This window comes from Martes martes (assembly GCF_963455335.1).
Source record: "Martes martes genome assembly, chromosome: 8".
In the NCBI taxonomy this organism is placed as follows: domain Eukaryota; kingdom Metazoa; phylum Chordata; class Mammalia; order Carnivora; family Mustelidae; genus Martes; species Martes martes.
Genome location: NC_137895.1, coordinates 50,945,187 through 50,972,241, shown reverse-complemented (window position 1 = coordinate 50,972,241; position 27,055 = coordinate 50,945,187). Strand labels below are relative to the sequence as shown.

Sequence of the window (27,055 nt, the reverse complement as noted above, 5' to 3'; positions counted from 1 at the left end):
GTTGTGAGGTATAGACCTTTGATCTTTTATTAGTCAGTAGTCTGCTCCAAAGGAATGCTCTTTTCCCTGCTCTGCAGTCACTCGTGAAAATGACATGTTTATTTATGTTTAATGGTTCTTTTCAGCTGTGCATTGTGATACTTACCTTCCCTCTTCCTCCCTTTTGTCTCCAGTTAGTAACACAAAAATGTTTTAATTTTGTAGTGAGTTTAGTTTGGAGAAGTCAGAGTTCAGGTATGTTAATACAAGCCGATTTCTGTCAGATATACTCCAGAATGATTTGGTAAAATATATTACTGTTTAATATGTGTTGTTCTTCAAGGATGTCAGAAGAGACCAGGAACAGACTTTTATTCTGGGGGGATGAGGGCCAGGAAATGGATAAGACATTCATTTTACATCCATTTTTGGACATGTAGTGGTTACAGTCACTTATAATGCCAATCTAAAATAAGTTATTAAAAGTTAGTACTAGTCTAGTTTTTTCCATCTTCATTTGAAGTTAATCTTTAACAATTGAAATGTTGTACAAAACTTTAAGAAAATCCTGACTGAGCTTTTTTCTGAAGTTTAACACTCATACAATTTTGAGATTCTTCCACATAGATTCATTTCCAAAACCTTTACAAATATTTTTACCCTTTTTAAGGTTAGGTTGTAAATATTATTCACAGAATTGACCTTGAAATTATAAATGATAAAATCAAATGAAAATTCATATTTGCTATGCTTTGCTCAAACTTAACACTTTCTAAAGTGAAGTCTCCTAGTTGTCTGTTGGTTATTTGGTTCTCTATTTAAAAAAGAAAGAAAAGAAAAAAGAAACTCTAACAAAGGCATCTCTTAATCTTCCAGTATTTTACAATCTTCTCCAGGGAGAGAGATTTATGAATAATTGCTGGAAGGAGGCAGCATGGTGTAAGGAAAGAACAGAGCTTTGCAGTGAGATATAACAGGGTTTTCTAATCCTTTTTCCACTGGTTATTTGCTTTGTGCCCTTGGACCTTTGAGCCTCGATTTCCTCACATATTATTGGGGGATAAAACGTACCTCCTAGGTTTATTGTAAGAATTAAATGATACAATGTGTATATTGGGCCCCAGACAGTTCCTGTCACATGGTACGAACTCACTCCATAAATGCTAATTCTTTTCAAATGTTTCAAACTTCGTCTCTTTTCTGACCTCTTGCAAAATGTGTTCACAGATTACACTTTTATATTGTGTGTATTTTATTCATAAGATATAAATAAGTCTGGGTTGAAAGTAAGCTCACCATCTGAAAAATAGGCATTTGAAATTTATTACCACCGTGTGTATGGGTTCAGTTCCAGATAAAACCGTAACCATCAACTGTGCAATGAATGTGTTTAACATTTGTGATGTTTTAATTGGTTTTTGTTTTCTTTTTTCTCCTACTCAGCTCTTGCCCCTGTTCTTTGCCTCTCGTTCTGTTGGTGAAGATATCACAGTGATGTCTGCATTCAACCTGCTGCATTTGGTGACAAAGAGCCAGCCAGTAGCCCTGCGAGCCTGTGGGCTTCCCTCAGGTTGCTGCTTCTTGTCCTGTACCTAGTGAGGGCACTAGTCTGGGTGGGTGTTTCTGCTGCAGGAAATGATACACCAGAATGCTTTGCTAAATTCCGTTTTCTTTCACTTGGGCCCTAATTTGAAGACGGAAATTGGTTATAAATCACCACTCTACTTTGAGTAACATTCATTTCCACAATCCTTATAACCCTTGGAAACATTGTCCAGTTTCTTTGCTCAGTCTATAATTGTCACTAATATTTCATGATATCTTCTTGTTCTTTAATGCACACTACACATCTGAAAATCATAACGTTCATAAGAGGCTGGCAGTCTTCATAAGAAACTGCCCCAAATCACACAAACAGGATATTCGTCTTGTTCAAGGAGAATGAAAATGCTTTTCATTCCACATGTGGCCATTACTTTGGGAAAGGAAAAATGAAAATGAACAACTTTAGTATAATAAAGTTACTTATTTATTTTAGTTAAAAAGAAATGATGTTCTCCTTAACAATGATGAAATAACAACAAAATCAACTCGTGTCAACTGGTTCTTAATTTAGAACCACTATAGTTTTAAAAAATGTGATTCTAAGCATCTACACAAGTGGGGCATGAAAGTCCAAAATTTTAGTGTGTGCCTATAGCATAAATTTAATATTTTAATTTTATTATGAAAATCACAATGGCCAGATATTTTCTGTGAACATTATTTTCAATATTATTTATATTTTCTAGTAATACACATATCTCTATTACTGTCTTGAGTAGAGAATTTATTCCAAATCATTAAACACTCATTGAATATTAACTATGTGTGCCAGGCATTGTGGGAAGCAGTGAGGATACAATGATAAACAAGATCCGGCCGATTTCTTTCACTAGCTCAAGGTGGAAGTGACATTGTGTGAGGACCTTTGAACCTTATGGTGATAGGACTAAATAAAAGATATTTATGCCGGGGATGTTAGGGGAACTCAGAGAAAGAACCCACAGAAGCTCTTGGGTTAGGGGCAACATTTTTGTAAAGGAGGGAAGGCCTCTGAGGTTTAAAGGAGGACTTCACAGAGGATGTAGTTTTTAAGTGGAATCTCAGTCTATGAACATCAGTTAGCCAAAAATGGAAAGGAAAATTCTAGGATATGGAGTAGTATGGGCAAGATGTAAAGGCCTGAAAGAGCAAGGTATGTTCTGTGAGATGCAGGTTATTTCATATGGATAGCTTGGGTGGATGATGGCAAGTGCAAGAGGTGAGGAAGGAAGGTAGCCAAGTCATGAAATGCCTCATATGATGCTTTAAGGAATTTAAGTCTTAAAGATGAAGGGGAAATAACATGACATGATTTGCATTTTATAGGGATTCTTGATTTAGTATGGTGGAAGGTCAATGTTGGTTCCAGATGTTTCTATGAGACAACTAGGATGGCAACTTGATTTGAAGGGTAGCTAAGGCCTTTTTATTGAAGCTGTATTTGAGTAGTAAATGTCTGTTTGTTTAAAAATAGATTTTATGTCTATTTATGATGACTTGAGAGGCTCATGAAGCTTAATTCATGACTCTTGCAGTTCTTTTGCCTCCCTGAGCTAGCCATGCCCTTGCAGTGCCCCAGCAGAGAACACGGAAGGAGTTTGAGGTGGGAGGGACTCATGAAATGCTGAGTCTTAGCAGTGGTCATAACAGTTGGTTTGGAAAGAAGGGAGATGGGGGCACCTGGGTTGCTCAGTGAGTTAAGCACCCAACCCTTGATTTTAGATCAGGTCATGATCTCAGGGTCTTGAGATTGAGCCCCTTGTTGGGCTCCATGCTGGCTGTGGAGTCCACTTGGGATTCTCTCTTTCCCTCTCTCTGTGCCTCTCCCCTGCTCGCTTGCTCTCTCTCTCTCTCTCTCTCTCTCCCAAAAAACCAAAACAAAACAAAACAAAAAAACCCAAACCAAACCAAACAAAAAGAGGGGAGATGGATTTGAGAGATTTTTAGGTTGTAGAACTGATAAGGTTTACCTGCTGAATTGTATATGAGCTTGAGGGAGAACATCAATCAATGTAGTCCCTGTGTCATGTGGAACTTTTTCCTAGGTATATACTACATATGACAGTGGGAATATGAAAGGTATTTAGTTTATACATAATTACCATGTTTTCCACTGAAAAAATCCCCAAAGTGTAAGAACACCAGTAGTGTTCTGTAACATGAGTGTTCTATACACAGAGGAGCCTAAATATTTGTGGTGACAACTTATTAATAAATAAATTAATTAATGGTATATTCCTCGAGATATTAGAATCATGAAATTGAAGGATTTCCTAATGAAATTGTTTAATTGAGCTATAAGTATCTTTAAATTTTGATATAAAAATGATTCAAAGATACATTCAACAAAGCTGATAATTCCTAAGCAGTAACCATTACCACATAGTGCTTAAGAACACAAATTCTGGGATTTGACAGAATTTGAAGTCTGGTTTTGCTACTTAACTAGCTGTGTATCTTGGCTTCCATGTTTGTAAAATGGGAGTTAATTATAGTACTCACCTGAAAGGTAGCTGTGGTGAAATAGATTAGGATGTGAAAAGTGCATAGAACCATGGCAAAGATTTAGCAAGTCACCATATGTAACTATCACTCAGTTCACTATAGATTTCTTTTTCTTTCTTTCTTTCTTTTCTTTCTTCTATCTGTCTATCATCTTTGTATTTTTGTAGTACAATAGACTTTTAAGAACATATAAATATGTCCTATCTTTCATTTAACTATTTTCACTTTAATAAGAACCATAAATGCATTTTCTGATTGAGAAATAATCATTTCAATCTGTTGTTTTTATCTCTTTTACTTATACATCTTGCCTAACCAGAATTCAAGTCCTATAAATATACATGTTTCTTTTATTCTTACTATCCAGTACTGATGGAAGCCAAAGTGTCTTTCTGGCTTGCAGATCCATTTTAATTTGATAGATGAATTGGCTAGAATAGTATTCCATAATGCCTTAGTCATTCAAGCACCACTTTTTAAAGCATTTTGAAAGTCAATCTTTCTAGCATTTATGTACTTTATGATTTGAATATTGGTAAAATCATTACCATCCATTTCTCTAATAGAATTGCATTCTTAGAAATACAGGAATGTTGAAGAAATTAAGTTCAGCAGGAATGAAACGAACTATATTTTGAAAAATAAAAGTGAAGTTGAAGTGGGAATGCTAGTTCCTATTACTTTGTATAAGTAGGGAGGGAAGAGGTCAAAATTGGAGATATAGGAAATTAAGGTGAAAGTCTGGAGTCTTGCTTTAATTTATTGTTCCCTGGTCAGAACCCATTACAACAAAAATCTCTGCAAATCGAAAAGATTTCTGCTCCCTTAGCCAATATCCTGCTAATTTCAGATATTATTCAATTCAAAATAATTCTAGAACCAAAAAATAATTGGGACAGACTCTTAAAATTGATTATAACTGGATTAATCTGAATGGAGGCCATATCCTAAAAGGGTGACCTATCGTTTTTCAGCTTTGACTTCCTTTGCTTCTTATTTTTTAATAAAGCATACTTTTAATTTAGAGCTTATTAAGTGTATCTGAGTTATGGTTCACTCATGTTTGTAATTAAAGGTAATTTCTTTCTCTCTCAGATTTTTCCTTAATTTCCTTTAACAGTTTAATTTTGTATCAAAAGAGCACTGGGATAGGAGTCAGAAAACTCCTAACCACAGCCCTATCACTACCTTGTGTACCATGAACATGTAAACCTCTTCTGTCTCAGTATCTTTATCTTTAAAACAAAGAATTCAAATTAAATCATCTATTCAGTTCTGTGATTTTATTAACTGTTGTTTTTATTTTTGGCCCTGGCTTAATCAAATCTAGAAGCTCAGTACTAATTAATGGCTGGGAATTTATTTTTAAAAAATCTCCTAGGTTATGGTGGGAGGACAGAAATCTTTTCTACATTTGAACATTAGAATTACTTACTACTATATCAAAACTGAAGCATTATCTGAGGAGGGATTAGGAAGCACAATTTTCTACATAGTTTCAGTGCTTGATAAAAATTAAGTCTGATTGTAGCTTAGGCTAGATAGCCTGGTAGCTTTCAGCCAAGTGAGAGTGTTTGTCTAAATAGTACTAATTACAGTGATAAATTATACTTTTCTCTAACATCGTACACATAAGATGCGGTTGTTACTTTACTTCATTGGCCTTTTTAACAGGCACATGGCTGTGATGTAGTTTGTAAAGATATCATAATATCCTAATGTAGAAATGAGAAGTTTTAAAGAGAGATATTTTGGCAAGGGGTGTTTGCAAGTCATAGAATATCATCTGTGTAACTAGAACTCTCCAGAACTTAGCACAATGCCTGGCACTTGATAAATATTTGTAAATGAATGAATAAACCTTTGGAAAGTTTACATGTAGGTGAAGTGATAGCTGTAACAGATAGTACACATTTGAGACTCTTTTACATGGGAAGATTAAAAACAAAGTTCATAGTTTCGCTGCCTTTTGAATATATTATGAAAAACGATTTCTCTTTTTTCACTTTGTGGCATTTAATAAAATATAGTTGATATGTTAGGTACAAAACACATTGTAGCTAAACAAAGAGCAAAAAAGTGGTAACATGGATTCATTGTGTATTATCCAGACTTGCCCAGACTTGCTTTTATTTTTCTCACAGTTTGAGTTTTAGTGGTAGATAAACTGTTTGAGGAAGGGAATAAGTACATATTATGCTTATTATGAGAATTAAGACTTCCAGCTCTTTTGATCACTTTTCTCTGGAGCAAGTTAATGTCTTTTGCTATGCTTTAAATTTTCCATTTGTAAAGAGGGGCTACAACAGACATGCACCAAAGCAACATGCATAAGTAAGAATAACTACTATCCAAGCTGAAGCTGACAACAGTTCATTAATGGCATCTGATGGTATGTTTATATACTTAAAAAAAAAAAGAATTGAGGTCATCAGTGTGCTTGCTGTTCATCTACTACATAGATTGGCTTTCTATGCCAGTTTTATTTTATAACCTTTTAGGCTTATGAAAAGATGAATCATCTCCATGATTCTTTGATAAATGTTATGATTCTCCTCCCCCAGAAAGTACATCTGTGAACCTACACACAATTTTTCATATAATTTCATTTTTTTTTCTGTTAAATTATATTCCGAAACCCTTAAGGGAGGGCTCTTTGACCACAGGTTCAGAACCTGTGTTCTAAACAATACACACGATACTAACATAAAAACTGATTAGAACATAGTATATCTGATTTCTTTATTGATACCACCAATAGAATTCTCTCCTGCATGTTTAGATTAATGCCTGCCATTGTTCAGTTACACCACTGTCTTACATGCTCATCTTACCTAACTTCTTTGATTATATTAAAAATACTTTGGGGAGATTTTTTTTAAAAAGAAACAGATAATACTTAAAAAATAGACCTTTCAACTCACATAATTCACAAAATGATCTGCGACTAATTGAATTGTACCCACTTTTTCCGGTAGATGGCACTAGATTTACATTCTTTCGCAGCATGCATGTGTACTGATATCATTAGCACATAGGTGCATTGTGAAAACGTAAACAAAAGTATGTAAAGAATATCCAGTTAAGAACATATGGATTTACAAACCACAAGTTTTTCTGCTTATATAATGTTCAAACAATATTTGTAGAGTGCAAAACCTTTTTCCATTTTCAATAGGATTCCAAGTCCCTTAGGCTTGGACATCTCATCGAAACTGTCTTTCATGTATAGACTTTCTATAAACTAAAACAAGTTTTCATAAATTAACTTATCTTAAATCCAAATAGCTGATTTAACAGTAATTTATAGCATTATATGCAACTAAATTTTCTTCAGCAGACCACCCAAGAATGAAAGAAAATTTCACATTTTGTTTTGCTATGTTTTGAATTTTTATAGAATCTTGAAAATGTTATTAGTTTAACATGTTGATTGTTAAGCATGAATTAAAATATTTTTGGAAACTAAGAAAAATTATATTTAAAATGTTGATTAATGAGTACTCTGATGCAGCTATATTTTTTCTAAAACAAAATGTTTTAGTAGCTCTATGATATAATAAAGTTTTAATGTTAATGTTGAAAACTTGCTGTATGACATCTAATTACAATATGAGTTTTAAAAAATATTTGTGCACAAAGCTAAATTACTATAGCACAGTACATCTGTATGGATAAGATGTTGGGCATATGGTTTGTTAAATGTGGATTTTGTTAATTTTTTATTAAATATGGAATAAATTCTTCATATATCCATTAATGATTATAAAATATGTAGCAATATCTAATAGCAAGGGAGATAAAAATGGGCATGAACAAGAGATAAAAAAATTTTAGTTTGAGAAACTCCCTGGTTGACTAATTAACAGTGACTAAAGAATATAAAACGTGTTGATGAGTTCTGAAAACAAATGATAATTCTGCAGGGTTAGATTATCTAGACAATATGGACTCTTGGGAATCTTATAAGTAGAGTTATTAGATATTTATCTAACTAAACATGCTCACAAGAATGTTGCCTATCAGATCATATAGAAGGGTTTATGCAAACAAGCCGGAACCACCTTTCGCTCTCAACAACAAATGTTTAGTGAAGCAATGAGGCCTATTTGGCAGTTCACAAAGACTCACTAATATCGAGGCTAGATACTCGATGAATTGTCATTGTCAGTCTTTTCCAATTTGTAGATTGATCAGAAATATTTTGTTTAGAGGTTAAATTTCTCATCACTGCTTTTGCTAGATACATTTTAATTTAAAATGCTTTAAAAAAGTTTTTACTGAGATGCAGTGGCAAATTATTTCTAATTTCTGTGCATTTGTATTTAAAATCAACCATTTATTTAAAAATTTATAATTTCCATTCATTTATTTCAATTCCCTATTTTTTTCTTTTCTTTTTTTACATTTAGTATACTTGTACTTGTATTAGCCACTTAAAAATGTATGTTATAAAAAATATACCAAGGAAGGAGAAAGATGTTATTTAGGTGATTTGTAAGAGCTATACATTTATAGAATTTAAATTTATCCAACTACTATGATAACCATTTCCTTCAACACTAGATATATTTATTATATCCAGCCATATAATTGCAAGCAAAGAATGGAGTGCTAATTTAAATCATTAGATTATTTTAATTTTAAGTAAGCAAAGAAAATCCAAAATTCTATAGCTATAGTTTTTAAGATTTTGTTTTGTTGTAGAAGTGCATTTTGGCTCACGGAATGAGATAGCTGTTCATACTATATTCCATTTTGATTAATATTTTAATAGTTCTTGTTCAAATTTTACATAACATTGTAAGTTTCAGATCATGCTGTCCAATTACTGGTATTGATGAAGAAACAGATTGGAAGCTTAGTCTGTATTTACTAGCTTGTTTCTACTACCAACTTGCTTTCTGGCCCCATTAATCTGCTTTATGCCTTTTATTCCTGTTCTTCATCTGTAAACCAAGAATGACTTAACAATCTTTTCAAATCTTTCACGATTAGATATGACCCTCAGGTATTAACATTATCTCACATTTCCCGGAAATGTATTCTGTGCCACTTTAATCTCTGGCTCTACGGGGAAATAAGCTGGAAAAATTAAAAAAGGAGGGGTGGGACATTAAATATGTCTGGGAAAGGTGATAGGTTTGATTGGCCAAAATCTATTTCTAATGTAGGAAAATCCTTGGTTCCTTCAGAGTAAGCTCCGGAAAGGCAGAAATTTTTTTTGCCTCTTTAGTTCACTGCTATAACTCTGCAGCTAGAATTATATCTTGTCACTTAATAGGTGTTTGATAAATATTTGTGGAATGAATTAAGTAGCATCCTCTTATGTATCAAAATAATGCCACATTGTAAATAATGTGACCTCTGTTTTTAAGAAATGTATATCCTGGTGAGAAAGATGGCCACTTTGGGTCCAGGTCTTGTTATCTATAGGATGAAGGAAGTTATATACTTGATGGTTTTATGATTCTACATAAACACTTCCTCCTTTGCTTTCCCTCCTATGGAGGGAGTAAGAAGTGAGAAGCACTCTGCTTCTTTCTGAACAGAATGGCTGACTGGCTTCTTGGAATAGGATCTGAAGCAATGACAGATATTGAAGGAATGTGTAGATGTAATTAGCAGGAAGTTGTAGGGGTGGGGATGGCGACATGGGGGTGGGAATGGACTGTGAGCACATGGGTTAGTAAAAGATGGGCATGTTAAAGCACAACAAAGCAGGAGTTCAAGAAAGAAATGTAATGAATGAATAAATTAAAGTAGGAACGCTGCAGACAAGAGAGCCTGACTCTCATTAACCAGGTGTGTGACCATGTCAAGTAACTTTGTTAGGACCTGGTTTCCTCATGAGAGCTTTGGACTAGAAGGTCCTCATTTCCCAAATTATAACTTGAGGAACACTAATTAATACCCTGTAAAAGTGATCCTATTGTCAGATTGAGAAACTGCATATATCATATTTTATAACTTCTGTTTTTACAGTTTATTATCTTAATAATGAGGATGCAGTTTAACCAACTGTGTGAGAAAATATTATGTCATTGGCAACTCTTTTTTACTTTTGTAGTAGAGCATAAAGTAATGGTGTGCTGAAATACCACATATTTAATAATGCACAACAGTATTAAGAAAAATCTCTGAGAAGATCTTCATTAAAAAACCCATGTAACCTTGATTTTTCCAATATAGTTTGACTGTGGAAATTTATTCTCACCAAACCTCTACCCACCCCCCCACCTCCTTGTAAGAACAACCTATTAGCATTTTTTTTTTTTTTTTTTTTTTTTTGGAGCCAGTGTGTTACAGATTACATTTTGGGAAGTGCTGGATTAGGTAATCTCTTGGTTTTAAATCCAAAGATTTAATGGATTATTAGCCTGTAACAGAAGATTTGAATGTGGAACTCAAGAGAGGATTCAGAATAGTAATAAAAGAAAATATTAATCTATCATCAATTATTCTTTTTTTAATTGCACTGATTTAAAATATTAATGTTACAATTTTTTAAAAGATTTTATTTTTTTAAGTAATCTCTACACCCAATGTGGGGCTTGAACTTACAACCCCAAGATCAAGAGACACATGCTCCACTGACTGAGCCTGCCAGGCACCCCTGTTGTTGCAGTTTTTAAATTAAATTCCAGGAAACATAGCCAAAGTCATCATTTAGAAAACATCTTTTTGGAAGAAAATTTAAATTCAAATAATTAAAATGGAGAGTTGAATAAATATTTAAATGCAGCATATACTTACTTAGTACTTACTCTTGCCCGGGCACATTGCTAGGTGCTGGGAGTGCAAAGGTAACCAAGATATGTATGTACTCTGTCTTTCAAGGAGATACTGAATAATTCAGGAGAAGTCCTATGCCATTTCTTTAGTTGTCTCAGTGATAAAGAAAAATATAAAAATTTTTACTTTTTTTCACTCTAGAATCTTTCAGATTTTTCTGGAACATATGGACTCAAATTTAGCTATTCATTGAGTGACAATTGCAGACTTGTTTTCTGCTCATTGTTTTAGAATTAGATTTTAAATTTGATTTGGGAGATAATGTAATTTTGGAAATTTACAAAGCTAAGCTCTCAGACAATATAAATTTTATTTTCTTTCTAATGAAGTATTCTTAATGTTACATTTAAATAGAATTCTGCATTCCTAAGTGGTGAATCCTATCCTTCCTTTTTGTGGATAGTTACCCCTCATCTTCCCCTCAGTCTGTGCTCTCAAAGGGGCGAGGCAGGATGGGAGAGCAAGCTATTTTTTGCAAGTCCTTTTGATTGCATGTGAAATGTAGAATGGAAATGAGCCTGTCTGTTTTTAATTTTTTTTTTCTTTCCCTGTATGGGCCATGATGTTCTAGTGAAGACCCATACTAGAAAAAAAAAAAAAAAATTAAAAACAGGGAACTCCAACTTTGTCAGACATTTCACAGGCAATCAGATAGACTTGAAGTTAAGTGACTTTCTCTTCCACCATTGTCACTTGATGATGGCGGTGCCTTTAAAAATTCTCTTTTTACTCATATGCTTTGCAAGCAAGAAAATGCTTTTTGCATCAAGAGATGTTTTAAATATTTCCCCAAACTTAGGCTTTATGGTCCACATTAATGTAAAAATCATTGCTCTTGGTATTTGCATTACATTCTGAAGAGTTGATAAAGTACTCTAGTTCTTTTAGATACTTAAAGAACGTTGATAAAATTATTGCTACATATGACTTCAACAATTAAAAATTTACTTGTGACACACAAGTAATAGATAGAAATACAAAATGTGGTTTCTGTCTTATAGAGTCATTCAGGTGAATGTTTCACCAGGATTCACATAGTGGCAAGCATCTCCACGTCTCCTATCAAGAAACTCATACCTCCCTACTTATGAGAACTTACTATTAAAAGCTAGAATTTTAAACCTTATTAATAGGCTTTGGATGTTGTGGGAAATAAATGTACTCCCATTGACTTCCAGTGAGAAAAAGCTTGCACACATTCTCCTTAATATTAAAACTGCCTTTCTTTTTTTTTTTTTTAATATTTTATTTATTTATTTGACAGAGAGAGATCACAAGGAGGCAGAGAGGCAAGCGGCGGGGGGGGGGGGGGGGGGGATAGGGGAAGCAGGCAGAGGAGGGGAGCAGGCTCCCTGCTGAGCAGAGAGCCCAACTTCGGGGCTTGATCCCAGGACGCTGGGATCATCACCTGAGCTGAAGGCAGAGGCTCAACCCACTGAGCCACCCAGGCACCCCAAAACTGCCTTATTTCTCAGCTCCACAATTTCTCCTCTTCCAAATCTAAATCCACACTTTATTCTGTCTGTTTTTACTTTGGTAAGTTAGCTGATATCTCTTTTGTGAAAGACCCTTTGGATTCCCTTCATCAGACCCAGATACTTACCACCTTGACATTGAACACATTTGATCACACTACATCTCAGCTTGTCTAGATGGAGTTCTCTGCCCTATTTGAATCTTCTCTAGCCCTCTGAGCCTATAGATGCTGTTTCTACAAATTATATGAGTTTTCCATATCTCAGTTACAATTGGACCTCGTCAATCTAGATGGGCAAAGTTTAAGAATATTAATGTCTTCTTTGTTAACGTTCTATACACAAAATTTTGTGTATACTTTTACCATGCGACTGCACATTGTATTAATGGCTTTTCTTATATCTTTCCTGCTAGAATGTGTGCTCTCCTAAGATTGGAACCTTGACTTATTTGTTTTTAACTTTCCAGAGCTCATCATAGTTCTTGATTCACTGTAGATGTGTAATAAGTAGTTGTAGAATGTATGAATTAATATGAGGCTCAACAGTTTGTATTGTCAAAGAATTTATAATCTGGGAAAATAAAGTGGAAACAACTGAAGACATTTGAGAGTAGTGGAAAAATGCTATTTTAGCCCATGTAAATAGTACCTTCTAGAGTAAATGCACTAGTACTAAGGGTATACAGAAGAAAGGAGTTATCAGAGTAGGGACGAACTTATCCGAATAAATATGAATTTATTTGGAATTTTTCTGAATAAATAAGTATGTAGACTGGAAGGAAAATTTCCTTAAAAGTATTCTCTCAATTTATCTATTCAGACCTTCAGTACGGAAACCAGAGACCAATTTTATCATTCAACTATGCTCCACTAAAACATATGGTCTTGTTTAATTCAAAACATTTAAAATGGTATGTTGCCTTGGCATGCTTCTAATGTCCATTGATGTTAATTAGAACTCTGTGCATGCATCAACAGAATATAACTGAAACCGATCTGTAGAACTGTCTTATGTGAATAGAAAAACAATGAGAAGGCATGAAATGTGATAATTACTATGACAAGGATATGATTTTTCTCACATATAGAAAAAAAAATATTTTGGAAGAAACAGTGGTCTTGCTTTCTGACTCTTAAGACCTGAAGTTTTATTTTCTTTGTGTTATATTTGAGACTTGGAGAATGAATGAAATGAAACTGAACCTAAATGTAAAAATTAGGAATGTTTTTAAACATGGAAACCAGGTTGAGGTACAAACTTTAAACTTTCTTTAATTATGAATATTCCCTGACATCACCTGCACAAGCATTCGGCAGGGAGGAGGGACTGGATTGTTCCAGAAGGGTAAAAGCGTCCTTTGGCTAAAGGATTTTGCTCTCTGGGTCTATCAAAAATTTATCACTGAAAAACATCTATTGAGTGTCCTCTCACACTTGATTCCGGGTTGGAAATGATAATCTGTAGTCTGAAAGGGATGACATTAATTACACAGAACAAGTTAGCAGAGACTGCACTCTAGTTCTGGGTTCAAAGTTCAGCCAGTCAGATGCTCTTGGAGAGCTATTTCAAGGATAACACTTTGCTAAAAGGATATTCCCTAACATTTCTCTTGGGATTAAAAAGTAATGCCAGACAATGTCTGTACGAAGATATGTAATTGTAAATTTCCTGGTTTAAAAACTTACTCTTTGCACGTTTAAATTGTTGCTTTCTGCCTCATTCACATTCAGGTTTTGGCACGCGTCTTGCAGTTCCCTGTCTCTGTCTCTACCACTGGAGCATGAATTAGCGTAATCATCTCTTGTATTGGTCATGTCCTCTGCGTGTTTAGAAAGCACCTCTTGGATATTCGTACAGCCAACTTTCTCTCTCCCTTCAGGGCTTTGTCCAATGTCACCTTCTCAGTGAGCCCTACCTTGACCATATTTAAGGTTACAGCCCGATTTCTAATCTTTGCTCTGCTCAGTTTTGCCCTTTTCCTTCTTGTGTACTTATCACCTTCTAAGAGGCTATCTAATTTGCTTACTTATTTTCATTGTGTTTTTTCTGTCTTCCCCCACCCCTGCTGCTTTTGCAGGAGCTCCATGAAAGCAGAATCTTTATTTTGTTCACTGGTATAGCCTAAGTACTTAGAATAATGCCAGCATATAATAGGTGCTCAATGATTACTGGAGGAATGAATGAATGTATTTTATTTAGCACAGTACCTGGCACTCTGTAAGCATTCAACACTTCTGTTGCCTTTAGAAAACAGTAAGAAAAAAGTGTTGGGTCAATGGTCCTGTAAGTAAGACCCACAACTCTAGTTTCATGGAAGCCACAGTATTGAGGCAAAAGTGTCATGACATCTTAGATTGCATGTTAATCCCTGGAATGTTTTTCCTATGTAGATCTACTTTGAGAGAAAAATCAGAATTGGGTATGCTTCTATAGGCATGAAAGCTTTTCTTCCTCATGCTTGGCATTTTTTCCCCCAAGTCTTTATTGAATTACTGGAATGCAAAACAAACAAACATATATGAAAAAAATGGTTCATGGAATACATTTCACATGCTATTCTAAAAATGGACTAGATTTGGCTTTTATAAATGCCCACTTATTTAGAAATTTCTAACATTGTCATATCTGGATAGTGTTCAGCTTTCCACTGTGATGGACTAATAACCAACTGAAAATTCAAAGTGGTAATGAAAATTCAAGCATACCACTTTGAAATATAGTAGCAAGCTATTTCAACATGAATTTTACTGTTTAAACCCACTAAACTCAAAGCAAAACAAGATGGTCTTGTCATCTTTTATTTATTTATTATCTTGGGAAAATATTTAATAGTTTCATTTTTTCCTGATCCTAGAACCAAAACTAAAGTTATGGGGTCTTTAGGTCTTGTTTTGTTTTGATTTTTCACAATGAAATGTAAGATTTATGACTTAAAAGTGTTCTAAGACTTAGGTAACAGATCTGATTTACTTCTTAACAGGAAGTTAAAAAGCCTTTCAACGTTTTATAGACTTTGTGAGAATCCCATTTGAACCTTGTCATTGACCCTCTGCTGAGGGAATGAACACAGGAAAACAGACATTGGCCAGCAGACAAATGTATTTATTGTTCTGAATGTACTATGGTGATTATTACTCTTCTCCTTTATTATCTTAAGTTGTTAGCAATAGTTCTTGAGCTAAAAGTTATTGCATAATTTAAGAAGAAAGAAGAAAACAGTAGCATAATTTGTCCTCACAGACTATATAATGACTATGGGCTTTAGGGTCAGATAGCCCTGGGTTTGAGTTGATATATCTATTTACTGTTTGTCCTTAGTTATTTTACAACCTCTCTGAGCCTCAGTTACTGTATCTGTAGAATGGGCATGATGTCTACCTCCTAGAATTATTGCGAGGATTAAACATGGTTATGTAAAAATGCCTAGAAATGTGCCTGGCACATAGTAAATACTCAAATTTTACTTTTCTTTTAATTCTTATTTTAATCATTTAAAAGGATAATTTGTGAGAGAAATACTGTCCTAAGGGAATTATTATAGAAAAATGGTTACCAATAAAATACTGCAGCACACTGAAATAGTTAACCTGGCTACCTTTGAAAATACATTTTTAACTTCAGAATTTAGCGGCTTCAGTATGATAATGTGGTACTGCATTTATTCAGACAGTGTTTGCTGAGATCACTTAGATGGTTGCTGTGGTCCTTAGAGCAGACCTGTGAAGGTGTCAGCACATGGTCAGAGAGACTGACTTGCCTGAGGTCACATGACTGGGAAGCAGGCAGAACCAGAACATGAACTTTTGCTGTAAGTCTGTTTCTACTTAGAGCAAGAGCTTGCCATTGGAGCTTCAAGATAATACTGGCTTTGAGGCAGCAAGCCTCAATGGAACAAGCACCAATATAAAAAGAGACTTCAGGCATATTTCAGTCGATAAATACTCTTGGATGGGGTTCAAGATGGAGCTTATCTATACCGAAGTTACTCTGTAGGGACTGGTGTTACAGTGAGATACCGAGGTCGCAGTATCACTCCCCCAAACATATTTTGTGTTTCATGTATGTATACACACACTCACTTGTGCCTTCGAAACATTCTAGTAAATATTTAAATACAGGGAAAAGTCTTTCCCTAACATGCTTCTAAGCCAATTTAGAGGTCATTGAGCAGATGTCATATAATACTAATGTTAAATTACCCTGTGTAATAAGAAAATTACAGTTCCTAAGTGAAGATAGTGAAGGGAAACCATCCAATGAATTATTCTAGGATTTCAAAATGAAATGATTTCTTCAAAATTAACAGTGGCACCATATAACTTTAGAAAAGTGAGTCTGAGAGGGAGAAAGGAAATCAGAGACAAAAGGGAAGCCTTTCTGTGTTTATATATGTCAGTTTTGGGTTATGACGCTAGAAGAACTAATGTAATAGTATAGCTTTCAATTGTCCAGGAAGTATATTATTAAACTATGTGGCAAGAAATTTATTAAAATCTGACTAACTGCTCATTGGGTTGTTTAATATAAAATCACAATAACTGTTTCTAGTCTGCATATACTTCCTTTTGCTATTAGATACACTTTGAAAGCCTAATTATTTTGAGAACATGGTATGACCAAATAATAAAAACGTACAAAGTTCGACAACTTCAAATAAGCACTAGTGTTTCTTAAAGAAAAAAAAAAAAAACCTCACTTACAGTTAGAAAACAATATTTATATTTAAGGTTGAAAAGCCAGGATATAGGAAAATTTTGCTAATTTGGAAGATGACCTTTAAGTGCACCAAAACCAAATAATTTGTAGGCTGTGACATAGGGCACATTCCTACAAAATTTGTGTGAATACTGCTTTAGTGGTTCTTGAAAGACAAACAAAGAAAGCTGGACTGAAATCTTTATCCCCCTCCCAGATAAGACAGAGTCTGACAAAAGAGCACAGCCCTCTTTCAAAGCTTGCCATGAAAACGAGGTCTCTGTGGCACAGTTAATGAGATGGTTCGTGGTGGAAAAACAATCTGTTTTTAAGAATGTTTAGATCAAAAGTAATTTCTAATCTATGAAATAAAGTGTCCTCAATACCCTTCATTCACTAGGAAAGCTTTTATGTTTGTCGTATTTACTTCAATCAGATGTTTTCAATTTTACCTTTTCTCTCTGTACAAATACTTTACGTGGTTCGTCAAAACTGACCAGCAATTTTATTCTCTTTCTTCAGAAGAGATTTTTGAGAGAGGGAGAATGAAAAAGAGAGAGACATCTTTGCCTAAACGATTTGCAAGCATCTGTGCTTTAAGCTACTTTTTATGAACACTCCTTAGTAAATGACTCAAGGTAAAAAAGCAGAAAAGCATCCAATGTTAGGAAATTGCAACCCAATACCGTGTAATTTAAACCTGCAGTTGCTTCTCTTGTGCTAAATGACATACAGATGGGTAGCTTAGTTCTCTCAATTTTGGGAACACAATTGGTCTTTTTGTATGAATGAACATATATTAACAAAAATATTTTGGGCAGAATCATTTAATTCTAATTGTACAGATTTTAATTCTGTGCCATGGGAAAGAATACTTTTAACCCAGAGATTTTGTCACGTTAAGTTTGCAATTAATGAATCTTTTTGGACAAAATCAACAGAGATACAACCCTTCCAACTAATAGAGAAATAAAAACAAAAAGATCACTTCTGAGAGTCTAGAGTGAATGGAACAGAAACTCAGTTATGACAGTCAACTGAAAGGTAACAAAGCAGTTCTGCGTTCAGGCTCTGGAGAGGCGGGCTCGGACAGGACAAACATTTCTCATCCGCCCCTCAGAAAAGATTGAAACTGTAAGTACTCGGTGTTTGGATAAAGCCTAGTGTAATACGGGTTCCACCGAGATGAGAGACCGGCGCGCCATCAGCCATGTGCCACCCAGGCCAGAGCAAGGCCAGCCTGCTCCGCGGAAGGTCAGGAGAGGCGCTGTTTGACAACCCACAGGCCTAGGCCAAGGTGCTACTTTGTTTGGCTCTGGTTAGCTATCTTCCCGCCTCTGTATTTTCTCATCGAGGATCAGCCGCTCTATCTTGGTGGCCCTGATTCTGGAAGCTGATATGCTTCTTCAATCCCACAATCAGAGGAACCGGTGAGTCAATTTTCTCCTGGTTTCATTTCAGTGACCTCACGTACTATGACATCAGGTGACTTACCAGTAAAACATGTAGAGAGCATTTCTATTTTAATCAGAGTTCTTTTCATTTCAGAGGAAGTTCAGTATTCAGGTAATGAAGCAAGCTTTCTTTTAGAAAGTTCAAAACATGGTAAGAGATTTTGCACATAGGGCCCACTGCAAGCCTCTTTCCCACTATGATGGATGGCTTAAAAAAAAAAGAGGCAATTTTATTGCATTGAGTAAGGGTTGCCCTGTCGTGGAGTTATATTTCTTTTTAATTATTTGTGTAGGTAAAGTAAAATACTACATATAAACAGGTGTTGTCTGAACATTTTACTGCAGTCTGTACAGGCTGAAATAAAAGCTGCCATTGTTATTACAATCACATTACAATTATTTCCCCATTCAAATACACTTAATCAGTGAAGTCTTCCTAGATGTACTTTGCAAAAAGAAGACTGTAGGTCTCTAAGTAAAATCACATTCACTTTACTTCTTCTCTTTGTCTCCCCCCTCCCTATTTTTCTCACCTTTTCTTCGGAACTTATTGAATCTACATTAGTGTTAAAGCCTTCTTCTGGAGCCTATTAAAGCTTTCTTGCTGCCTCTCTAACATTGTGAGATACAGTCTTTAAAGACACTTGTTTTCAAGGACTCTACAGAACCTAGTGAAATGTCTGACAGAATCACAGAGAGCAACAAATTCCTAAGTTATGGAAAAATGCATCTTTGGGGTTTAAAAAAAAAAATAGGATGCCATTTAAATGGCCTAGAATGGAAATTGAATGATGGTTTCAAGCTATCCCACTAAGTTGCAGAATTGTTGAGTGGGGAGTTACTCTTCGGTATAATATGCCCATCATCTTATATACAGTGTAAATGCTCATAAGCAGGGTGATGCTTTTTGAATTTCTTTGAAAAAAAAAAAAAAAAGGATTTCCTGGTATTAGGAGACAAAGGATATGCTACCACCTTTGGGAACATTCAGTGAGTTGTTACCATCCCATGTTGGCATCTTTGGTTAGAGCACCTTGTCATGCTCCAGTGGGAGCCCCTGAATCTTGAGAAAGATTCTCTTCCACCTGAGAGAAATAGTCAGCTGCATTTCAGATAATTTTGTCTGGTGCGTTAGGGACCAGTCTAGTGGTTGACAAGTGACTGCAGAAGCTGGGCGGTGGCGCCCAGCCAAAGCAAGTATTTAGGATTAAAACTAAAAAGACTCCTTCTCCCATATCCTCTCTCTTTCCAGGGTCATGTAGGGATAAAAAGAACTGTAAGGTGGTCTTTTCCCAGCAGGAACTGAGGAAGCGGCTAACACCCCTGCAGTACCATGTCACTCAGGAGAAAGGGACCGAAAGGTAAGATGAGCTGTAAGAAAAAGTCATTAAGAACTAGTTTTCTTCACCTCCCCCCCCCCACCTCCACGGCTCTGAATCCTTTTCCTTGCCATTTAATTTAAAGAATTCTACACTTATTTGCTAAAAATCTACAAATTAGTATCCTTGAAAGGGTTGAAAATGGTATTGTTTAGGTTAAGACTAAGTTTTATTTATTCTTTCCCCCATTTAATGAACACTCTATCTTATGTAAAGTCACAAGGCTTTTATTAAGGGCCTGTTTTTAGTTTACTACAAAATGTGTGGAAGTAATAGCGATTTAGGTACATTTTTTGGGAAGACATCACAGTAAGCAAAACCATGAGGGACATGGCACTGTGCCAGGATGCTGAAATTTTGAAGGTGGCCATTGTAAGTATAGACGTTTTGGCTGCAAAAAGAAGGTAGCATAATTTAGTTCCTTTCTACCCCACTCCAATTTCTTTTTGAAGCACATGTGGAGAAAGTATTTATTGGCTCATTTGTGGTTGGAATGTCAAAAATTTTCAATAACTGCCCTCACATGGCTTTGGTCCTTGGAAGTTCGCCCTGAGTCCTGAAAAAAGAGTTTGTTCACTTCCAAGACGTTTTTAGTGAATAAAGTCTCTCTCAGCTGATTCCAGCTCAAAGGTAACCTGCCAAGGTCCAACCATTTTGTTGTTTAATTTATACCATGGAGGCTGGCATAGGGCTGTAACTTACCTCTGATCCAAATTTATTAATGATGTAACTTCTTGTTTTCATTCATGAACTGAAAGAGCCCTCTGCCACACACAGGGGCCTTGTTAATAGGCAACATTCTCTTCCTGTCATAGTATATACTGTTTACGGAATTTACCCAACGTCGAAAATCTGACAAGAGTCTACTCTCACCACACAGTGAGCCAGTGGTGGGCTTCAGCCTCAGCCCAGGAGGACCTCTGCCCGTCCCGCTGTGTACATGACTAGCAAAATGATTTAATGCACACAAACAACTAGAGATTAGGTCATTCTTAAAAATTCTGTTTATAAAAAAATTGGACCTCATAAAGAGGGTGAAAGGATAATAAAAACAAGCTGCAGAGCACATAGACTTTTTGTTGGGCTAGCACAGCTGATTTGTATTAGCTGAATGACCTCCTAGCCTTTAAGATTGTTAACTTAGAAAAATATTCCCTTAAAGCTGCAATATTCCTTTTCGAACCAAAAAATAAGACTCCTTCCACTTGAAGTCTTGGACCCTTCTGTATTTTTGGGTATACACTCTTGGACACTGTAGAGTAGGCAGAAATCTTATGTAGTAATTTTTTTTTCCTGTGAATCTGAATTATAAGGTTTTTTTAAATAACAAAAAATTTTTTCTAAGCATTACATAACTAGATGGCTTGATCTTTTTTTTTTTTAACCTGCTCTAGTTTAGAGTAGTTATATGCACATTTTATTATATAGATTTGAAATATATTAGTAATGTTCAGATTTCCATATGTTTGGTCTGTTCTCATTTTAGGACAAAAAGCCCTTGAAAGATTTATTAGAGAAATATATTTTAAATAAATACATTCTATAAGAAATATTACTAACTTTGTTTAATTTTTTAAATACTCTGTTTATTGTTTATCAGTGCCTTTGAAGGAGAATATACACATCACAAAGATCCTGGAATATATAAATGTGTTGTTTGTGGAACTCCATTGTTCAAGTAAGTGTGTGAAAAACCTATAGATATGGGAAATATCATAGATGACAACAAACTAGTTATTGCTCATTCATATTAGAATCTTTATGCTACTAAAAAAAATCTTTATGCTACTAAATTTTCTTATTTCTATTATTTCTATTTTCTCTCTACAAAACAAAAGTAATTGTTGACTTTCATGATAAATTACCAGTTGGTAGACTGGCTGCCTTTGCACTATTTGGATCTTTAAAATCTCCAACATTAACTTGCTCATAGCAATTAACCATGGTGCTTAGAAGAGCTATGAAAGAGATTTTGGTGGGCATAGAAATGTTTATATATTTATTGATTTTTCTTCTACCAAGTGATAGCCCTAAATTCATTTATTGGGCCACAGTAAAAGTTCTTCTCATGCATCCTTTGAATAATATCCACCAAGTTGATTATTCATATTTCTGTAATAAAGTGCAATACCTGTACTGAAAGTAATGTGGGTGTTATAACCAATAGTTGTACATATGTAAGCAAATTATCTTTATTTTAAAGATGCCAATACTTTACTATAAAACAAGCAGTATATAGATTTTTTTTTTTTTTTGACCAAAACAGTCAATTCAGACAGTGTAGGTTATGGATCTTATTCAAGAAAGGAAAATCTTTACCAAAATTTAATTATCTAGGTGTAGAAAAATCCTAGAAGCCCTGTACTTCCCATGGGGATGCTTATTTAAGGGAATGAAAAGACAGAAAGCTCAAGTGAGAGTAAATGTCACTTATTTAAAGCAGAATTACAAATTTCTAAGGGGAAATGAACAAACAAGAATCCTATATGTGTAGCATGTAAAACATACTTAATATCTCTCCATAAATGTTTCCTTTTTAAAACACTAGCATTTACAGATTTTCCAGAAATAACAGGAAACAGTAGTTTCCTTGAAATTTTTTTAGAAGTTTAAAACCTTTCTTAACTTGCATAAACCTTATTGCACATTAGTGTTGGTTGAGAATCTGTTCTGAATTCTTATGTATTTATTCTTCATGTTAAAAAAACCCCAGCCCTTCAAATTGTCACCCATTTCCTCTCAGAAAACACACATCCTTATATTTCAACACCTTTAGCTTATGTCATAATAGTTGATATAACACTTAAGATAGTTGCTGAGCCATGTTAAACTTGTTAATATCCCAAATGGTAAAAATTGGCCACATCCCTTTTGCCTTTTGTTTAAGAATCTCCATCTCTTTCCCCATCATGTGATTCAGTAAAGTAGTGGATCTAAGGAAAACTTGTTGTTTTAAATAAGAAACAGAACCACTGTAAATGAAGGATTGAACCCATGTGAGATCTTGAGTCACAAATACTGAAAAGCAAGACCTTTGTTTAAACACAGGTACTGGTGAGATTCAGGGAGTTTCACGTTTGAGGTGATATTATGTCAATTTCCTTTAGCATTCTTATAGGGAAACCTTTTATTTTCTAAGTTTCTAAGGAATATGGCTCATTATTTTTATTCTCTTTTCCCCGTATTTTTAATTTTTAATTATTTTATTTATTTATTTATTTTTAAGATTTTATTTATTTATTTGTCAGAGAGAGAGAGAGCACAAGAAGGCAGAGTGGCAGTGAGAGGCAGAGAGAGAAGCAGGCTCCCCGCTGAGCAAGGAGCCCAATGCGGGACTGGATCCCAGGACCCTGGGATCATGACCTGAGCCGAAGGCAACGGCTTAACCTGCTGAGCCACCCAGGCACCTCTATTTTATTATTTTTAAAAGATTTATTTTATTTTATTTATTTGAGAGAGAGAGAGAGAGAAAGACAGCATGAGAGGAGAGAGGTCAGAGGCAGAAGCAGACTCCCCAGCAAGCAGGGCACCCGATGTGGGACTTGATCCCAGGACTCCAGATCATGACCTGATCCGAAGGCAGTTGCTTGACCAGCTGAGCCACCCAGGCGCCCCAACCCCCCTATTTTAAAAATTGTATGCTTCTCCTTCCTTGCTTTCTTGTCAGTTTCACTGGGGGAATTGTTCTAGCCTTTGCTGTAGATTGCCTAAGTTCATTGGTGTAGGGTTGCTATCTTCAGACGGGAGAAATTGTACCTTGGGTGTCCACCAAGACTTTCCAGGGGCCCCAGAGCATGGGCAGTTTTGAAGGAACCAATTTCCTAGTCTTCAGCTTCTATGTGTATGCTTCTCTGACACTGATGTATCTGAGAGAATCTGTAGTCGGCCACTTCTTTCTTCCTATCTTCTGTCATAATCCCCTTTCATACTTTACAGATGTCATACCTTTCACTCATCCCAAATCTTACTACGATTTATTGTCCTTGGATAAGGTCTCTAAGGCTTCAAGCAAAGTGACAGTTCAAGAATGCATTACTTCTGAAGAGGAAACCCAGGAAAGCAAGGCTATATATATATATCTTGAAAAATACTGAACTGCTAAAAAAAAAAATATGAAATAGTGTTTCATCCTGGTAAGACTGTCTGCCTGCCTGCTCTCTGCTTATCCATCTTTCCATCTGTTGTCTATTGTCTGTCCATTTTCTACTGGTCTCCTCAAGTGAGACTGTTGTCATGAGGAGATGTATCCACATATTTATTTAAATTTGAAAAATGAAAGTCCTTTTCTTTTTGACTTGGTTTCACTTGGTTGATAGATAGGACAGAGAGGACTACTTTTGCAAATGAGGTTGTATGGTGGACTTCTCCATTCATTAAATGACCTAAATATATAGCTCTAAGTTTTTGACCAAAAAAAAAAAAAATATTTTAAGCCTGTAATCTATTTACAGAACACTAGAAAATTCAATTTTTTTCAATTATTTTAATTTTTATAAGAAATTTTAGCCGTTACTTCAAAATATGTAGGAGAGTATGTATCAGTCAGCGCACAATCTGGATACAGAAACCACACAGTAATTTGAACAGGAAAGTAAGTATAATTTAAAGAATTACGACCCTTAACAGAGGATTGTGGTAATCAGGGGATTGGCTAGGAGGGAGTAAAGAGAAATTCTGAAGAATACAGAAAAAGCAAATATGAGAAGCAATCATGACCCCTAGGGCTGCGGTAGAGTCCAGGGAAAAGCCCCTCCCCCCTCCTTCTCCTCCCAGGAGCTGAGATCTGGGTCTTACTGGAGAGGGCGGGGCTGTACCCCGCTATACTGCGGTGTCGTGACTGTTCACCTTCCTGGCAATCGACCTCCTGAAATTTGCTGGAAATCTATCCTCTGCGGTGCTGGGGAAAGCCGTTTAGAGGGGGGTATCTCACTGCAGGCATTCCGCCACGAAAGCACGGGAGTGGCGGGGGTGGCGGGGGTGGCGGCCTGGGGTGGCCGGTGGAGCTGCTTCTTGCCAGGTGCTGCTGCTTCCTGGCACTGAAGGCAGCACCTGGCCCGGGAGAGGCTGCCTATGCTGTCGGAGCCTGTCACCGGGGAGGTGGGTGTGCGCTGCGGAGGCCGGGGCTGCAGATGCGTTCATACTGCAGCAGCCTGGCGCGGGAGATGCTGCCCGCAGAGCGAGCGCCTGGAAGGGCAGACAAACGGGCGCTGCGGGAGCCCTCGGCTGGAGAAGCTACACGCTCCGCGGGGGGCCCCTTCAGTCCGCAGACTGAAACCAGGGCGGGGCGCGGAGCACCGTTCTCTCCGGCAGTTTTCCTCCTGTGCCCTCTGCTGACAAAGTTTAATATCATGCTAACTGACAAAGAAAAAAAAAAAAAAACTTTTAAAGGTCCCAGCTCCATTTTAACAGTAGACAAGGCTAGAGAAGAGAGAGACAATAAATTGATAAAAAGCGCAGAGTGTGTGTGTGTATGTATGTATATGTGTGTATATACATATATATTTCTCCTCCAAATTCTTGTAGGTTTTATGAACAGAAGTTTGAAAGCCATTCGCTAGAGGAGTGAATGACACCACAGTGAGCTTCCTTCTTGAGATGGTTGGTTTCACACTTGGAACACAAAGTGCAGGGAACCATTGAGATGTGTGGGTGAGCGTGAGTGAGAAAGTATGAGGGGTTTTTGTTCGAAAGCAGGGAATAAGGTAAGAAAATTTGGCGGAAAAGACTAAATAGAGTAACAATATGAGAGAGAACAGTGGGAGGGAAACAGGTAAGAAAGAAAATGAAGAAACAAGTGCTGAATTGGAAAATGCCTAATCATGAGCAGGATGAAAAGGTGGTTTTCCTGACTGCTCTTTCTGTTACCAATACTCACAGTGCGTGTGTGTGTGCATTCACGTATGTGTATAATCCTCTACTTTCACTTGACTGATAGCGTTATACATAATATTTCCTTACAAAAAAGGCCATTCAATTATTCTCATTTCATTTTCAAACTTGTACTTTACCCTGAATACACTCCCTTTCAACAATATACTGCTTTCTTACTGCTTACCAAGTACAAGAACCTTATTCACAGACTGCTTATAAACCAAATGTGTAATTTATTCCATGGTTCACATTTTCTTCACATTCACAAATTCTACCAACCTAGTTTATTTCTCATTCGGTACTACTGAGTTTCAGTTAGTAAATTAACTGAGTCAAGAATGTTCTCTCCTCTGGTTATTTGAACTTATGAAATTTCATAAAATGAATTTATTGCACATCAGATAAATGAGAGAAGGCTTTGGCGAAATAAGGGATTCAGAATGTATTTTTGACCACATATATTTTGCTTTGGCTGACACTTTGCCAGGTGTTGTGGAGCAAATAAAATAAATTTATGAACTATTTTTTCCCTTAAAGCACTTTTGTTGCATCATGTGATAAGAAAACAGAATAAACTTATAAAATATGGAAAAATAATGCTAGGGTCTATCTGGATGTGCCTTTTAGAAATGCTTTCATGTGGTGGGGCACCTGGGTGGCTCAGTGGACTAAGCATCCGACTCTTGATTTCGGCTCAGGTCATGACCTTAGGGTCATGACATCCGTGCTGAGCATGGAGCCTGCTTAATATTCTCTCTCCCTCTCCATCTACCCCTCCCCCCTGCCCTTATGCGCGCGTTCTCTCTCTCTCTCTCTAAAAAAACCAAAAAACTGAAAAAATAATTGCTAAGTATTTGTTTGTTGATCTGATTCATGTCTGAACTTCGGGAGATAAATTATGGAGAAATTTTGAGTAAGTCAGTAGCTTGATGAAAATGAGAAGTAAGCCATAGCAGTGCACAAGATAGATTTCTTTCTTTCTTTCTTTCTTTTTTTTTTAAAGATTTTATTTATTTATTTGTCAGAAAGACGAGAGAGAGTGAGTGTACAAGCAGGGGTAGCGGTAGAGGGAGAGGTAGAGGTAGAGGTGGAAGGAGAAACAGACTCAGGAGCCTGACATGGGGCTCCATCCCAGGTTCCTGGGATCATAACCTGAGCTGAAGACAGAGGCTCAACTGACTGAGCCACCCAGGAGCCCCACAAGATAGATTTCGGGAGGTGAAAAGAGAAGGGACTAAGGGTAACAGCTTCAGTGGGATTTTTCCCCCCTTGTTATCTGATAAGTCTCAACATTATCCATGTGTAATCAACTCCT

At 36.0% G+C, this 27,055-nt stretch overlaps 1 protein-coding gene across 1 annotated transcript in view; it reads left to right on the top strand.

Moving 5' to 3' along the window:
* Positions 1-27,055, top strand: part of MSRB3 (methionine sulfoxide reductase B3) — a gene marked incomplete at its 5' end in the record, with an annotated part of 170,261 nt that overhangs the window by 28,981 nt on the left and 114,225 nt on the right. The window contains 3 exon segments of the mRNA XM_080812504.1: positions 1,423-1,549; positions 19,743-19,851; positions 21,470-21,547. Of these exon segments, the coding sequence (XP_080668630.1) occupies positions 1,423-1,549; positions 19,743-19,851; positions 21,470-21,547 (314 nt within the window).